At 39.8% G+C, this 17,346-nt stretch overlaps 1 protein-coding gene and 1 long non-coding RNA gene across 2 annotated transcripts in view; both read left to right on the top strand.

Moving 5' to 3' along the window:
- Positions 1 to 893: 893 nt before the first annotated feature.
- On the top strand, positions 894 to 5,373 carry LOC135461543 (uncharacterized). The gene is made up of 3 exons (XR_010443369.1): positions 894 to 983; positions 4,131 to 4,319; positions 5,077 to 5,373. It is a non-coding gene; the product is annotated as an uncharacterized LOC135461543 (long non-coding RNA).
- A 958-nt stretch (positions 5,374 to 6,331) lies between these two features.
- LOC135481774 (3'-5' exoribonuclease HELZ2-like) overlaps positions 6,332 to 17,346 on the top strand; it is a 29,274-nt gene continuing 18,259 nt past the window's right edge. The window contains exons 1-10 of the mRNA XM_064761467.1: positions 6,332 to 6,726; positions 6,990 to 7,172; positions 8,403 to 8,610; positions 8,761 to 8,868; positions 9,133 to 9,659; positions 10,330 to 10,791; positions 11,397 to 11,585; positions 11,763 to 12,561; positions 12,906 to 12,987; positions 13,318 to 17,248. Coding sequence (XP_064617537.1) covers positions 6,692 to 6,726; positions 6,990 to 7,172; positions 8,403 to 8,610; positions 8,761 to 8,868; positions 9,133 to 9,659; positions 10,330 to 10,791; positions 11,397 to 11,585; positions 11,763 to 12,561; positions 12,906 to 12,987; positions 13,318 to 17,248 — 6,524 coding nt within the window. The 5' untranslated portion in view covers positions 6,332 to 6,691. The remainder of the gene's footprint in view (positions 6,727 to 6,989; positions 7,173 to 8,402; positions 8,611 to 8,760; positions 8,869 to 9,132; positions 9,660 to 10,329; positions 10,792 to 11,396; positions 11,586 to 11,762; positions 12,562 to 12,905; positions 12,988 to 13,317; positions 17,249 to 17,346) is intronic.

The raw sequence follows: 17,346 nt of genomic DNA, 5'->3' as shown, positions 1-17,346 counted from the left end.
ACTCAGCATATGTAAACAGTGGCAAGCTATTTTTAGAAACTGACGGCAGTCGTGCACATAACAATGTGTAGGAGACCATGCACAGATGTGCCTGAGATTTTTCAATTCGTGAATTAATTTAATGGTCGTTTAAGATAGAACTTATCAACGCAGCTCTCCTATAAACTTCGTCCTAAACAGAGGTGGTTAGAAACCCCCACACGGAAAAGCATTCAGTTTTGCGATGGGATTCCCCGTTGTATTCATGTTATCACCATGTGTCATAACTAAACTGAAGGCAAAATAACACTATTGGTGTCATTGCTATTTTAGGGTTACAGTTACGCCGCATGCGGTGTCGTGCATATGGTTATGTATGTGCTCTATCTGTCCGTGTTATGAATGCATCCAGTGTTTGTAAGAATATTGTTGGCCACATGCCAAATATATGGTTGTATGAAAGAATGATTTGTCCAAGTTTGTTATCAAGAATAAATGATTCTCATTTGAGATCCCACACGGCCAGTATTTCTGTCGCATACCGCGGTGATCTATGACAAAGAAAAAAAAATTATCAAAATGCATCACGGAATCATATCTGATCTGTGTAGCACTATTAATGGGACTACGTATTTAGTACGGGGAACTTCGTGGTGTCTTGCATATAACACCCAAGGAAAAAAAAAGAATGTTGACAAGTCTGTACATGTTTGCCACACATGACAATAAATTAAAGTGAAAGCGAAAGTTGCAGATCCGTTTCTGCGAAATGATATATATATATATATATATATATATATATATATATATATATATATCTGGCCTATTTTATTTACAAAGGTAAACCTCCGCACTGACTACTTCTTTGTCATGACATATAAGCATTCTGCAGGTGTTTATACGAGATACGTGTCTGCATCAGGTGATATATAAACGTTATCTGGCTGTGGGTGTCTTTTCATGGGTCGGCTGTGTCATTACTTCACCTGTCAGGAACACCAAAGGTAATTTTCTTAATTTTCTTTTGTATTCATGTGTAACATGTCGCGTAACGTATATGAAGATATTATTGTTTAGACTACATATTACGGCATATTGAAATCTGTCAGTTTACTCTGAATTTTACCACGGAAAACTAAATAGGGCCTAATCACTCCAAATCGTCCTCATTTGACATATTTGTACAGGTAGGCCAAGCTTATACAGAAATACTCCATTACTTGTAAGACCTTGGTAATGATAGTAATCGATACCGGTAAGACCACTGAAAACAGACTAAACGACCTGTATAGGCCTACCAGCTACATGTAGCTGCATGCATTTCTGCAGCTGGCAGTGGTCTAACAGCGTAATTCGTACAAAGGCTACAGACTTGTGCTCCAGACAGGTGATATTTGGGTTGAGAATATAGCTAAACCCAATCATAACTATTCCGATATAAAAAGTCTTGGGTTGGAGGTCAATGGCATAAGCACGCTTAGGTTACTTCGATGAGCCACGGACCGGCCCGGATAGCACAGTTGGTAGAGCGTCCGCTTCGGGACCGGTAGATCCAGGATCAATCCTTGGTCGAGTCACACCTAAGACTTTAAAAGAGGAAGTTGTAACTTCCTCGCTTGGCGTTCAGCATGAAGGGGATAGTGCAACGACTGGTTGACCCGTATCAGTATAATGGCTCGGGCGGGGCGGCTTACTTGCCTTCGGTAAGTCGTCTCAGTAATGAAGCACTAAATAAAAGAGCGGTGGAAATCCGTCCTGCAACAAGGAGGCACATTACACGTGCATGCACCCTAATGATTCCTTCGTCGTCATATGACTGAAAAATTGTTGAGTACGACGTTAAACCCCAAGCACTCACTAACTCACTCACTCGATGAGCCACGCACAACTGCATTACTAAAAAGCACTGATAACAATCTTGATAAACACATTTTACAAAACTATCACTCGCAGGGGTATGCAGTTCTTATCAAGACTTTACCCTTATTCAATCCTTTCTCAATATTTGGCATTATCTTGTAAGACAATGGCACGGGCACGGGCAAGAACATGTAGAACGTTCTACATGTTAGACTTGTGATTCGAAATAAACCGCGAGCGTCTGTCTAGGGCATACTACCCACAGATTTGGAAATTTCTGACATAATCCAAGGATTACGGTTTATGTCGGTTACATTTCTTTAACCGTTTATTAATACAAAGTGTAATATCGCCCCCCCCCCCAAAAAAAAACAGTAACAAAACATGTGGGTGCCCTACGTTACTACATAAGGATTGTTGACATGCTAGTTACATGTATGAGAGACAAAAAGAGATATGCATGTTTTAGTCAATGTCATTGTATTTGATCATACCTAGTGTGATCTTAATTAGAGGTGGTTTTGTATATGTTGTATATATTCAGTGTTGAATATGCATGTATTTTGAGCCTTTATTGTTGCGCTATACTTAGCATAAACCGATGTATGGTTAAAAAATTTCGCAGATTCGCAGATATATTTTAGTTTACAGGCCTACCATATAAGATGAAGCTTAAGGCATGTACCTGACATCAACAATTAACCTTGACTGATTGATTTAACATCGGTGGTGTCAAAAATTCTCTTAGCATTTTGTCTTGGGATTGGTGATTAAATCACAAATTTAAAATGTTCTGCATGTTTTAGAACACGCAATCGTCTTACAAGACAATATGGCAGAATTAGAAAGAATTTAATTAGTGTGCAGTCTTAATATGATCGGTATGTTCTATCTGGGATACTCTGATTCTATGAAACTGTATTCTGAGGGCCATTTTCATGGGTGTGTTGTTGTGTTGTGTAAAATAGGGAAAATGTTAAGATCTGGAGAGAGTCGTTTTCATGCCAAACATCAGGGCTCAAAAACAACCAAATACAGCCTTCAAACTGCTAGCTAAAGGACAAATGTATATCATTACCTTTGCACAGTGTAGGCTATGTTATGTGATGGTAATGTCTAACATAGTTGAACACATGACCGTTGCTTGAAGTCAATAAAATTGAAAATTGAGAGAGAAAACAAAAAATGATTGAAATATGAATTTTGGAAAAACCTAAAATATCCAATAAAAGGCCTGCATATATTGCGCTACATAGTAGGGTTTATCTTTTTATGCCTGTTTGGAGGGAACAAGTTGATCTCTTTTTCAGCTCTACTGTCTGACATGAAACGCATTGTCTTCCTTAATTACACAATTAACTTAGTGTGTGTGTCTAATCACTAATAGTAGACATATCTTATTGCAGAATATATTCAGAAACCTTTTGGTATATGTCATTACTCCTTTAACAAGTAGAAACCAGTCACGTATGGAGAGAATTCTCCATCAGGTCCATCATTAAAGCTGCAGCAAAACCAGAGATAGCTGGATTTGAACTCTTGACTCGTGTTCAGAGATTGACCATAATTTACTGCTTTAACAGTCTGAGCCAATGAGGGCCCTACATAGCTATATACATGTATATGTTGTATAATTTGGGTTTCTTATATCTGTCTCTGGGATATCTCTTATGTTTTAACTAGCATGCACTTCAATGAAGTTAAGCCGAGGTTGAATTAGACTCATAAGAAACTAAGTTATTTGGGTCGAGCGGACACTTGTGCAAGTCAAAAAATTTGGCCCAAGCTCTCAATCCAAACAATTTGGGTCAAACTCCATATAATAAGAAATTAACCTTGTTATTTTGGATCGAGTACATGAAATCAATCACCTGTTAGAGTCAAAAATTTGGTTCAAGAAATTGACCCATATTGATTTGACTTTTCGACTAGAAGAAAAGAAATGTTGTTTCACCTAAAACGTTTGGGTCAACCTAACTGACCCCAAAAATTTGACTAATTTCTTTGACCCGAAGGCTCTTACAGTGTATTAGTCTTGCACATGTATATCAATTTTCTGGGGGAGAATTTTTTCAGATTACCTCTCCAATATGCCGTCTAAGTGGGTCACAAGTGGGTTAAGTTTTATACACCAGCAGGTAGAAGTTAACAGCCGTGATACAAAGTTTTCTCGCAAAACAATAAAGAGCAGTTATCAGAGAAGGAAGAAAAAACTCATCGCAGCAAAAACAATAGGCTTCCAGCTTTCAGCCATATAATTCTTTTATGTATTTTGGTCCCCTTGCTTTCAGAATTAAATACATTCGAGGGTATGGATTACATTTGGTTCTTCACAAACTTACATGACAGAGCAGTGGCTACTCGTTCCAAGAAATAAGGTGACAAGAAAAATAACTATACCAGGTCGGAAAACACCGGAAACGTCATAACAGGCTAATAAAAATAGTGTTGCCCGACTACTTGGGCGCAGGTGCCATAAGGTAAGCTATATAGACACAAAACTCCGATATTACTTATGAACGTCTAAGTTTGGGTACATGATTTTTCACACCAGATTCATATATGTGAGTGTTAGATGAAGCTAGTACACCTTGGGCTGATAGGAGCTCAACTTCCCCACTCCACTCTACAAAAATATGTTATTTTCCTATGCTCTGCAGAGTACTCTTTCGGGAAATATATGTTAAAAGAAAATGACCAAATGTATACATGCATCGATAAAGTATCTCACATAAAGTTTAAAAGGCATGGGCCTACCTTTTTATTTTTGTGATGTTTCGTAACCGATGTATTGGAATTCATAGTAAATAAAATCGCTCATTCTGAAAAAAATCGAAAGAGCCACCATTTTATCAATTTTAACCAATCAGGCGTGGGTTATTTCCATAGCCCGAAAAAGTAGTTTCCACAACCGTCATGCGACCCCCGATCTGCCTTTTTGCCATATATTGGGTGCAATCTACAGTTTTGCCTGGTAATGTGAAGAAAAAAAGCAATGACTGAACATATCCCTCAAACTGACAGGAATATAACCTAATATGACTTCTATGAACAGGTACCCTCAAAATATATCCTTAAATTGCTAAGATAATCCCATGCAGCATTTTACATTACACCTTTCTGCATGTGTTCGTCTTCAGATTTTTGAAAAGTACTCCAAAATGCTCAAGATATATTAAAAACAGTGTATATTCAGCCACTCAGGAGGCAGACATATGTACGTGACGACACTTTCAGGGTACACGGATTACCTCAGAGAAGCGAACGTCTGAAGCGATTAGCGGCACCCAACGGAGGAAACAAGCCAATGGAGATAGGAGAACAATCCTTGGTAATCCTTGAAAAAGAGCGATCTGATGAAGATATTCAAAACTGACAAATCTACTATTGAAAGATAACTGTAAGTAGCCTGTCACAAGTCTTAAATTTCTAAAACTTTAGAAAGTATTAACTGATCATGTTTTAATTGCTTTCCCTCCTTCACCACTAACAAAATGTTGGATTTTTTTCAGTTATATGTAACATATCAGTTTTCAGAGAGCAGGTACCGCGATTCTCAGTATATTTCTACACCCAGATGATACATATACCGATACCCGATGTAGGTTTATCCTGAGGTCAAGTAAGTTCTCTTGCTACATTTGTCACTAGCAAGTTGTCTACATTTATCGGTTAATGTCACTGTCGGAAATGAATGTGTACCACCCGTCTCGTTTATGTCGGCTGACGTGATTCTGCTGTCTGCTCTTACTTAAAATGACAGAGTACAGTGGATTGTTCATGTGTTTTGTGAATTGCTTGGCCACAAAACTTGCTGCTGTTATGTTCAACAGATTCATGTGTATAGAATTCTCGTTTAAAGACCGCTTTTCACGCATTCTTGCCTCGGAGCACATTGCCCCCATGGCCCTTCTTTTGAAACACTGAAGGTACTTATAAGGTATAGAACAACCGAGGTATTTTCCTCTTATTCAGATGTTGAAGGTAGTGTTTCCCTAACCTGAATCTAAAACATGTTGTCTCTTAAAATATCTTCTCATAAGTTTTAGAACTCAATAAAGCTTTCGTTTTAGGCATTTGAAAGTATCGGCAATGATCGTGGAATAAGTGCTCCCATAGCAAAGTCTCTCACAATTATCTCCCCTTGAGTCAAAATCGCTATTTCCCTTGTCTCAAAAAAGTAGTTTTCTCCACTTTATTGGACAGAGATAGACATCGTTATTTCTCCTGAACTGTATCTATACGTCGATAAACGAATATCAGCTGTCAACCAAAACTGACGTTCAAGGTGAATAATCCCAAATAGAGTTTCCAAAACGTTTCAAGCAAACTACTCGACTAAGAAAATACGGTATATAAAATTATGATGAAATTAAGAGGGAGTCAATCAAGCTGTCAGTACTATTTAGCGATGTTGGATTGACACCAGGAATGTTCTTTAATCAGACGTTTGGAGTTTGTAAGAACCCACATACGATTGACGCCTGAACTTTTTGCAATTGTACAATAGTACTTTTTCTAAAACGACTGTAGGCCTACTACTGGTAGGAAATGCAGGAGGGCTCTCGTATGTTGAAATAATTCGGCAGAGTATTGCAAATCTCTGCATCCTTTAATATTCGTAGTGTAAATCAAGACCACTGTCAAGGTACTTTAATTTTAGTTAGTCTGTTTTTAGCAATTTGAACTCTTCTGGCTGATTCAAAATAAAATATGTCCTGACATACACGGATCACTTGGGGTAGTTTAGAAAGTGTAGTAGTGGATTGGTGTTACTTCTGTCACCATTTCACTTACTATTTTTAGAGGAAGTGTGAATGTTGATCGACATGTTATTAAACATTCTCCTACGATGGCTGCGCTGACTTGGTTGATGGCATTTGAACGGTTAGTTTATGTTAAAATCGTGTGGTTGACCGTATGTAAACTTACCAATACCCATAAACATTTTCATTTAAGCCATAAGGAAACATTGAACCATATTCCAGAATCCAAACAAATTCCCGATAAAGTATTTTCCGATTCAATGATTTTCATTTCGAGAAAATAACTAAGTGTGTAACCTAAATGTATTTTTACCTGGAAGTTTTTAGTATTATCAGAGGTTGTTTTCATTATTACACGTTCTTAACATTGTCTATACAAACCAGTGAGAGAAACCTCACCATGTTGCGGAAATACTGCTGGCAGTGCGGGGTAACATGTAACAGCGAAAGGCAGTGGAATGTGCACAGGTCCTCCCAGAAACACCGCCGCAACCTCAGCTCAGACAAGGAACGTTCTTGGAACTACAGAAAACCGCCTGTGGCAATAAAATATCAACTCTGTACAAAGTGAGTCAGAAGTTATGCACAAATAATCGAAAAAATTTTTAAGAAACAACAGTAATCTGCAGTAATTTGTAGCTTACTAAGCCTAGCTGTATCGAAACTGTTCCAAAACTATACTGTAAAACTGGCTATGTTTTGTGTCGCCTTATGGCTCGATTATATCCTTTATGGCACTTATGTCTCTTATTCTTCAGTCATGCTAACTGTATGGCGTTTTGAGTTTATCCGAACAAGTTATTCCAAGCAAATGTCGTCATTTTTGCACATCTCAATGGCTACGTCTTAACGATATATTTGGTCGTGTTTAAACGTGATACTGTAGAATGCTTCATTCGTGGCTTTATACACATTGGTTATTAACGAATTATATGTTCACATACATAAATTGTCTCAAAATGCATGGACTTTTGTGATTAATTTAGTAAAGTCTTTAAGCTTTTATGGTCAGTATTAGTCCTACCTCAAACACCACTCAGACCAGGACGACAAGTTCCCGGTGCAGATGACATGTCGAGTAACTTACAAATTGTCACAAATACCAGAACATCGTCATTGTTACTATTGGCATGTGCAGACATGTTCGAAATGATACACCAATATGTGCTGTGATTAAAGATTAAAATCTGAGCATATACTGTGTGTAGACCGACATTTTTTCGGAAATTACAGTTCGAGGAGTAACTTGTCAGCCAAAGCATGTAACATTGAAACATGGGTGTTCCCATAAAAGATTTTAAAACTGCTCATGTTTGCAACTGATCACCATTGTCCCAACAAGTTTAGAGTAACGATAAAAGGTGGAGTGAGCGCTATCAACAAGGATTAACTATCAACACTGGATGTAATCCTTGTCCAGGCCATGGTAATGGGCCAATGCCTGTTGTGTATATTGTGACCACCTAATGTTGATTATTAATATTATGGCGAATGTGTAAATCCCGTGTGCTTTCTGTGAAGATGCCTCTATTATATGTGAATGTAGCACATGAAATAAATGCCAAAATGCCTTCAGATTTCTTGGAGCAATATTTTCATTGAAAATTGCTGCATTTTGCATAAACTCGTTCATTATTGTAATTTTTCTTATCTACATCCAAAATAGTACAAAATTTACCCATACTTTTTGATAATGCGTAGTTGACCACTAAGTAAACTACTGACCTATGATTTTTGTACAATCAAACCTGAGTGATGATGTTTAAACTCACTTAAATGTACTTCTGTTTTGTACAGACATAAGGATGGTGCAGGTTGTGAATACTCCCACTCACCCATGATGTATAACTTCTGCCAATTTGCTCACTCTACCGAAGAACTGGCCGAATGGACAGAGCGCTGTCAGTGGCGAAAAATGAATCGTGAAAAGGCGCGGGATCTTGTATACTCGTACATGGATCAACTTTTAGAGCGATTCTACAGTACTGAATCAGACTCTTTTGTGGTTAGTAACAACAAGGGTGTGTCGTTTTAATGATACTAATGGTTTTTTCTTCGGTAGATTTTCCTAGACTCATGAAACTTCTCAACTTTTTATTTGTGCTTTACACAGTACTACAGGTTACGTTAATGGATGTTTGGTTCTCGTTTTCAGATGGTTGAATCGCTTGCTAACGTGGATATTACAATGAGAGGAAACGAGTGTGTATATCTGGATACGAAAGGATCTGTTTACGTGTGGGTGTTTGAAATCAGGACATCGGTAAGTCTGGGGTAACAGATTACCGCTTGTAAATAGCCAGGTTTTTTTAGCTGATTGGTATTTATAGAGGAATACTGTACCTGTAATAAACGTGTAACTGTCTGTTGACCAAAAGAAGCTTGTTAAAGGTGTGTGTGGTTGGAATTATGGAATATGATCTAATATATTATGACAATTAAATGGCATTTCCTTTGAAGTGCACACGACAGTCACTTTAATGTAAAATTAACAAGGGCCAGTGAGCCGTATATTTTCTGTTGTCAGGGAGATGCACACTTGGAAAAGGTGGCTCTGTTACTCAACAAAGATAGACTTCACTTTGAGCTGAGAAACGTCAGAAACAGTGGCAATTGTCAGTTTGCTCATAAAGAGATGTTAGTCTCACCAGAATCTTCTGAGAACAACAAATGCACTGTGGAAGTACAATTCTCTGCAGCTATGTTCGGGTCATTCAGTCAGTGGGTGGTGTTCGACTTTGGCCTGGATGTTGTTGTTGTACGAAAACTTCAGGTGGATATAGGAAATAAGGTGATACATGAAGAAATCAAACATTTGAGGCAAAAACACACCTTTGACCGTTGGACTGGCGAAAATCGCAAAATAGTTCAGATGCCCAAAGTTCTAGATGAACTTGAAAAACACCTTCTGTCTCGCTACAAGCAACCTGATTCCAGTGAGAGTGTTATAACACGGGACTTGTTGATGCATCAGTTGAATCGAAATAACTACACCCACAGGATGTCAAAGCTTCTGCAGCTAGAGGAACTCACTCGACACAAGATCATATCCAGGTAGGTGAGTTCAATATCAAGGGTAAGTTTAATGATATATCAAAACCCCAATTGTTTTGGGAAAAAATCCAGACTTTCAGTGATCGTGGAATGAAATGGTTATGTACTCTGAATTCGCAACGGTTTCATACATAAGCCAAAATGTCATTGGTTGCACTAAGTTAACAAAATATTTGGTCCTTGGACACTTTTTCCACGTGCATACACTTGAAGACTATTGAATCAGTGCTTCGTAACAGGCATTCCTATACCAGTTTTGAACCAAAATGGACGCTCGAGGTCAATAATCGTAAGGCTAATTCCCAAAAGGACATTCAACACAAACCATCAAAGAACAAAGAAAGCATATAAAGAGTTAAATTAGGACAGAATCAAGCATTGAGAAGCAAACAACAGTTTTCTAAAGATGTTGGAAATACACATGGAATGTTATAAACGAAAAAATCATGTACCATGATAGTATGTAACTTGTCGATGATCAAAATATGAATCTCAGCTGCGCTTTGACATGACATAATTTTTGTAAACTGTCAAATAAGCGCCCTACTAAAGATAACCATGTAAAAAAGTGTGGCAAGCCCGCAAAGCGAGACTTACACAGAAGTGGTAAGAGTGCATTGTAATTGTTCTGATATAGGTGACTAACTGATGAAAATCTTGGCAATTTCAGTTACAACATGATCACCACCATTGAGCTGTCAAACAACATAACTGAGGGAGAGTTTCTGTGTGCTCTCCCAGGAGAACTCTACGCTCATGTCCCCCTCGAAGGGAAGGTGAATGAAGATACAGATGCAGGAGAGCTCATTCTGACCAGTGTGAACCACGTTCTTCTGGCTCCTCAAAACGACAGCCAGGAGTGTGTCTATGAGGCGGCCATTGTTTCCACTGGGACTGGTTACTGGCGTGGACAGAACTATGTCTATCTTCACCTTCCAGCAGAGTGTTGTTCAGCACTTAAACTGAAGCATGGGGACAAGCTGGATGTGGAGATCCAGTTTCAATTGGACAGACTGGTTTTCTGTAAGATGCATTATGCTGTGGATCAGATGGCCATGAACATGGACGTCATCTTCCCTGATATATCACCAGCCCCAAGAGTCCGCGACACAAAGCAGGGGTTTGATCTGAGGTAAACGTTTGAACGATAAATGTAAGCCTTAAAGAAAACTCTTTGGATAGTACCGCACTATCCTATCAAACTAATTACTATGTTAATAAAATATCAGTCAGCTTATTGTGTTTTACCATTTGTATATTCGCCTACATATACAAAACAGTTCTTTGGAACTGTTTAATATCTGAAGTTTTCATAATATGCTCTTATTCTTATATGTTCTTTATCCCGAGCGCAGCACATGTATTATACAATCTACCGAGAACTGTATGCTGTTTTATGGGTTCATGTCACGTTTTAACATTTCATTAAAAGCCGTTTCAGTGGCAAGGAGAAATTAATTTTTGAATTTGAGCAAAACGCAATATTTTCTTCAGTAAACCCTTAAAGTAGAATTTTCCTTGAGGTTTTAAAATAAAAAATGTTATTGACACTTGACTTCATAGAACGATAGACTTCAACGAAATCCATCACGGATTTTGGTAGTCTAGTTGTAGATAGTAAGATAATTTGGCTAAAGCGAAGCACTGTCCACACTGATGTTTGAAAGACCAAAAATCCCGTCAGGTAAAAAAAAAAAACTTTTAGTTTGTAAGTCAGTTGATGTTCATTTTATTCAGGTCTTTTGAGCTGAATTCTAACCAAGTGTCAGCTGTTCGTCATATTGTTGCCAAGAGAGAGGGCGCCTCACCCCTGGTCATTTATGGACCGTTTGGCACAGGGAAAACGGAGACATTAGCTCAGGCTGCAATGTTGTTGTTGTCAGAGAGACCTGATGCAAGAATTCTGATATGTACAGAGAGCAATAAGTGAGTAAGCCTGCAGTTACGATAACCTTAATTTGTTCTGTGTGTTAAGAATAAGTGATTATTTTTTTGGTAACATTGCAGAAAGATCATATGCATTCTGGTACATATATGCCTTCATCTTCTCCAATATAAGAATACTAAAAAATTAAAATTAGTTTTTTTAAATTCTTCCACCAGGTCTGCAGACTTGTACATTGAGAAACATCTCGATCGTTTCTTGAAAGAAAGAGGTGATGGGACAAAGATGTTGCGCCTGTACTGGCCTGGAAGGAGAGTGAACACAGTGAGTGAGGTGGTACGTCAGTACTGTGTTCTCTCATTGACCAAAGGCCACTTCCTCATTCCATCCAAAGAGGAGGTAATGACTTGCAAGGTCTGTGTCGTAACCCTAGACATGTCCCTGTACCTGGTCCACGCTCAGGTGAAGGGCTTCTTCACACATATCTTTGTAGACGAGGCAGCCCAAGCCTTGGAGTGTGAAGCTATAAAGCCCTTATGCCTGGCCGACCCGAGCACATGTGTGGTGTTAACTGGGGACCACATGCAGCTTGGTCCCACTGTGTACTGTGAAGAGGCCCGGAACCTGAAGTTTAATCACTCTTTGTTAGAGAGAATGTGCAGTTTCTACAGGGAAGCCATCAATCACATTTCAGAAAGAAATGTTCCACAAATTCTGTTCAACAAAAACTACCGCTCAAAGAAAGAAATTCTGCAGTTTCTATCCTCTGTTTTCTATGGTGGTCCAGAGACTTTGATCTCAGAGAGCCACATACCCTCAGTTAGGGGTATAAGCCCTCTGGCATTCTACTCTGTGCAGGGGCAAGAAATACAAGAACCTCACAGTACGTCTTACTACAACACGGCAGAAATGGAAGAAGTGGTGGAGAGAGTTGCTGAGCTTTACAACAAATGGCCAGATGAGTGGGGAACAAAAGATCCTGGAGCCATCTGCGTGACAACATCGTACGTCGATCAGGTAACTATCACAAAGTTGGTTAGTGAAGGTGAAATGGTGTGGAGTTTTGGAACCTTACGTCGGTACCAGATAGAATGCATGAAGGCATTGCATGTACATGTCAGTGAATATTTGACATAATTAAAAATGCTTAGCCTAGAGAGTAAGATCATAGAACAGCGACGACAATGTGATATGTGACAAATCTTCACATTTAATATGATGTACTACAACTGCTGGATTGGAAGATTTCATTTATTTGTGAAATATACTGTAATTCTATTTATGCAGGCAAAACTATGATTTTACCTCGCGAATATGAAGACTGAATACATACAACGTAATAGGTTGTAAATCTTTTTCAGGTCCATCTCATAAGAAATGGCCTAAGAAGAAAATCAAATGAACTGAAAGATGTGACTTGTGAAAGGGCTCATAATATTCCAGGTGGGCTAATATTGTGTTATTGAGTAGTTAAGAATGGGAAATTCTTCCGATTATTGTACATGAAATATTTCACATTTCTTATTTAATGTCAACGTTAAATGAAGAGCTGTACATCAACTATCTTGTTACTGACCATGTCTTTACCGTACTCTGGAAACATAACTTGGGAGCAGATGGCTCATGTAAGGCTACTTTCGCGAAATATGTATATGTAACATACTTTGTATTAACTCCTAAACAAAGTTAGAGCATAAATGTGACAGATAAGCCACTAAAACGGAATAAATATGTTAGAAAGACAATATGTTGCATGCATTATCCTCTTTCCAGGTCGCGAGTTTCGTGCCGTTTTTGTGAGCGTTGTGCGGACCCACCAAATAACAGACCCACAGAATTTGACCAGCAGCCTGGGCTTTCTTTCCAATCCAAAACTCCTCAACACAGCACTGACAAGAGCACGAAGCATGGTAGCTGTAATTGGAAACCCTGTGTCCCTTTGCACCTTAGGACACTGCAGAGTAATCTGGAGGTTTTATCTTAAACAGTGCCAAATCTTGAGAAGTATTTACCCACAGACGCTCACCATGGAGGACATAAAGCAGGGTATTCAGAGCGTGTTGAATTCCACCGACGGACAGAAAATTGTACAACATGCTGAGAAGAGTAGATCCATCAGTTACTTTCCTGCAACGGTGGTTGCGTGTAAGGGCTCTCAAAAGGCCGCCAAAGTACCTCAAAAGAGCACGTCGAACGCAACATCTTCAGATGCAGCCAAACTAACTTCAAAACCTGCTGATCTTCCAGAGGTAACCATCAGCAACTTTCTGGATGACTGGGAATTAGATTGTATGCTGGAACCTGATGATATTATCAAGCAGTTAGCAATGCATGAGTTTAAATCTGACCTTGTGAAATTCCACAAGAAAGCTAAAACAAAAGATAAAAGTATAGCTGAAGCGTCGAATGAGCTGTCTGGAGCTCTGAAGTTGGAGTATATAGAAATTAAAGAGCAATATGGCCATTCCGTCATCTGTTGCCCTCAACTGGCAAAAGAAGAAAGGAAGAGAAAGCTCTTATCGGCTGATGATGCTGGGAAAGAATACGACTCTGATAGCGATAAATCTGATGTGGAGGATGAAGGATGCAGAAAAATCTACAATGAACTAACTCATCAAGAACTCACTAATCTCCTCCAGTATCAGTCTGATCAGTATGTATGCTGTATCCTTAACTGTGAGAGTCGACGAATGTATGCAGAGGTTCTCAGCAAGGAATGCGCAGTAGCTGAGGTGGAAATCAGTTGTCGAAAAAGGTGTGGAAGAGCGTTTCATGGGGACGAAGTTGTTGTGAGAATGTTGCCAAAAGAGGTTGTGAACAGTGGCGAATCAACTTCTGCTGAAACAGTACATGGCGAGGTTGTGGGAATTCTGAAAAATTGCATGGATCCGAGATACAGGCTGTTTATATGCACGGTAGAACCAAAGAATACTGGTGTAATGATTCCACTGAACAGAGGTGTTCCAAGGATAAATAATCTTTCCATGAAAGACCAGCTGAAGAAATCATTGAAAGGATATGTCCAAGTATATAAATTCACAAAAGACAGGGAAATACGCCCGGATCGTCCCGTGAAAGTCGACCTCCAAAATGCTGAAAATCAACTGTATGTTGTGAGATACTTGAAGTGGGATGCCAAGTTTACACTGCCACTTGGAATTGTTGTCCATGTCATTCCACCTGGCAACAGCATTGAAAATGGAATAAACATCCTGAATATAGAATACCAGATTCCCAAGAGATATTCAGCTGAGACAGAGAAATTTGTACAAGAACAACAGTCCAATAGTATTCAACGTCCTCATGAAGTCTTACAGAACAGACTGGACTACAGAGACAAAATAGTAATTACCATCGATCCCCCGTTCTCCAAGGATCTTGATGATGCACTCAGTCTTGAAAGATTGCCTGATGACAGGTACCTTGTAGGTGTCCACATTGCTGATGTTTCATATTTTGTCCCTCCTGGCTCTGCCCTTGATCGTGAAGCTGCAGGAAGAGGAGTATCTTTCTACCCAATGATAGCGGAAACCATCCACATGTTGCACCCACATTTCAGCACAAATGTTTGCAGTCTGCTCCCTGACACTGACCGCTTGACCGTTTCTGTCTTCTTCACAGTTTCCAGTGAAGGGGAAATTCTAAGTGTTGATCCTGAACGCTGTATAATAAAAGCAAAGCGCCTCAGCTACACAGATGTAGAAAATCTTCTCCATGACACTGAGACACCGCATGAAGATATTAGGAGCCGCTTGCTAGCCTTGGGTAAACTTGCTCAGATATGGAGATATCAGCGTCTTGGTAATGCTTACCTCTCTCATCAAATGGATATAGAATCCCGAGAGTCTCCAAATGCTCACCTGTTGGTAGAGGAACTGATGATCATGACCAACCATCAGATGGGCGAATTACTGATAAAACATTTCCCAGAATGTACCCCGCTACGGCAACAACAGTTCCCTCACCCGGCTGCTCTGGAGAAGTGGAAAGAAACTCATGCTGCTGCCGCCGCAAATACTGTGGCCCTAACTAGACCATTTCTTGAAGACTACTCCATATGTCAATGCAAAACCGCATGTAAGTGTGTCTTCGACTTCATTAGTAGCCACAAGATAAAGATACCTGAACAGTTCTGCTTGCTGACATCCACATGGGAGGCCATGTGTCGAGAAGCTGATTCGGGAAACTACAGAGCTGTTCAAGAGCTCATTGTTCAGGCTGAAAAGCACCCTAGTCAGATGATCGCTCAGTTGCAGCTGTATAAAATACAGGAAAGGGCCGTTTATGTTTGCTCTGGAAGTCTGGATAAGGAGGAATCGGGGCATTATTCGCTGAATTTGCCCTATTACGTGCATTTCACCAGCCCTATCCGCAGGTATGTTGACCTTGTGGCCCAGAGGCTAGTGTGTGCGCTGATCGACAGCAAACCATGTCCTTACAGTCCGGCAGACGTTGAGAGACTGTGCAGGAAGACAACTGATGCATCTGTGTTGGCCTCTCGCTATCACAAAGCCTGTTATTTACTACAACTGGCAGCTGCTTTGAAAGAGAGGCCTTTGGTTGTCTATCCTGTTGTAGAGGGAGTGTCTGAAGCAGCAGTAGAACTGCAGATTCCATCTATTCGTGAAATTTCCCCATCAAAGAGACAAGTGAAGCTTGCCCAGTTAGCTCCCAGCAAGATGCCGACTGTAAGCGAAGAGCGTCAGAGTGTTTTGTTACACTGGCGGAAGAGAGTGTACGAGTTAGATGTTCAGAGCACAGAGAAGATAGAGGTACTCCCACAAAATACCATCAAGCTAGATCCTGACAAGTTTGTGTCGAAGGTATCCGCCTACGATTGGCAGCGGTTGCTTTGTTCCACCAGAAAGCCCATATCTGGTAAAATCGATGATGGTATGCAGTTATCTACGAGCTGCAGTTTGCCGAATGTGTTGGAATCTGTAGGAATCCTGGATAGATTTTCTGTCCAAGATGTCACTTCAGAGGTTGGCAGTAATAAGAAAATTATCAGACATCTGAGAAACGTTTCAACCGAGATTCATAACTGTGCTGTTTTGAAAGCTCAAATGAGTGCTTCACTGGATCGTGGCATGTTGTCCCCAACACTGCAACTTCTTAGCCTTACGTCACGGCTGGATGTTTGTTTGGAACATTGCAGAGACCCCGCTTCATGTTTTGCAGATGTGAGCTCCAAACCAGCATCAAAACTCCGATACAATAATGAAAAGGCGTACAAGGAAGCATGGCTTCCAGTCTTGAGTATGGAGTCAGCAGTGTCTTCTGTTGACAGTCAAGAGTCGTTGTTTCTACACAATGTGGACATCAAATGGCACAAAGCACAGGGCGCCAAAGGACTTGAAGTGAAGGGCAAATTCTCTCTTCCTGTCAGATTTTGCAAAGAACGTCAGATCAAGTATTCAAACTCATCTGCTGATTACCTGTGCATCAGGTACCCTGAGCTTCCCCTGCCTGAAAACACAGACCTTCACAAGGACGTGGCTGCTGTGGTGAATAGTGGCCAGCCGGTTACCTGGACCTGTCATTGTTGGATTACAAGCGTAATGGAAACTGAAAAAGAGGACAGAGTTCACGTTGAATGTCACCTTCGTAAAAGTGCATTCCCCATTCCAGACATTTTGTGTCAAACCGAAATTCCCAACCCTCGATGTACATTGGAATGGATCCCAAGGTTTCTACCTGTCAGGTATTTCTATTGGCTCATCCACTCAGCTGTGTCAATCAGCGTCCTATAATTTATATTTATTTATTTCATTGGTGCTTTACGACATAATGATTTATTTA

This window comes from Liolophura sinensis, chromosome 1 (assembly GCF_032854445.1).
Source record: "Liolophura sinensis isolate JHLJ2023 chromosome 1, CUHK_Ljap_v2, whole genome shotgun sequence".
NCBI lineage: Eukaryota > Metazoa > Mollusca > Polyplacophora > Chitonida > Chitonidae > Liolophura > Liolophura sinensis.
This window is presented reverse-complemented; position numbering and strand designations above follow the sequence as displayed.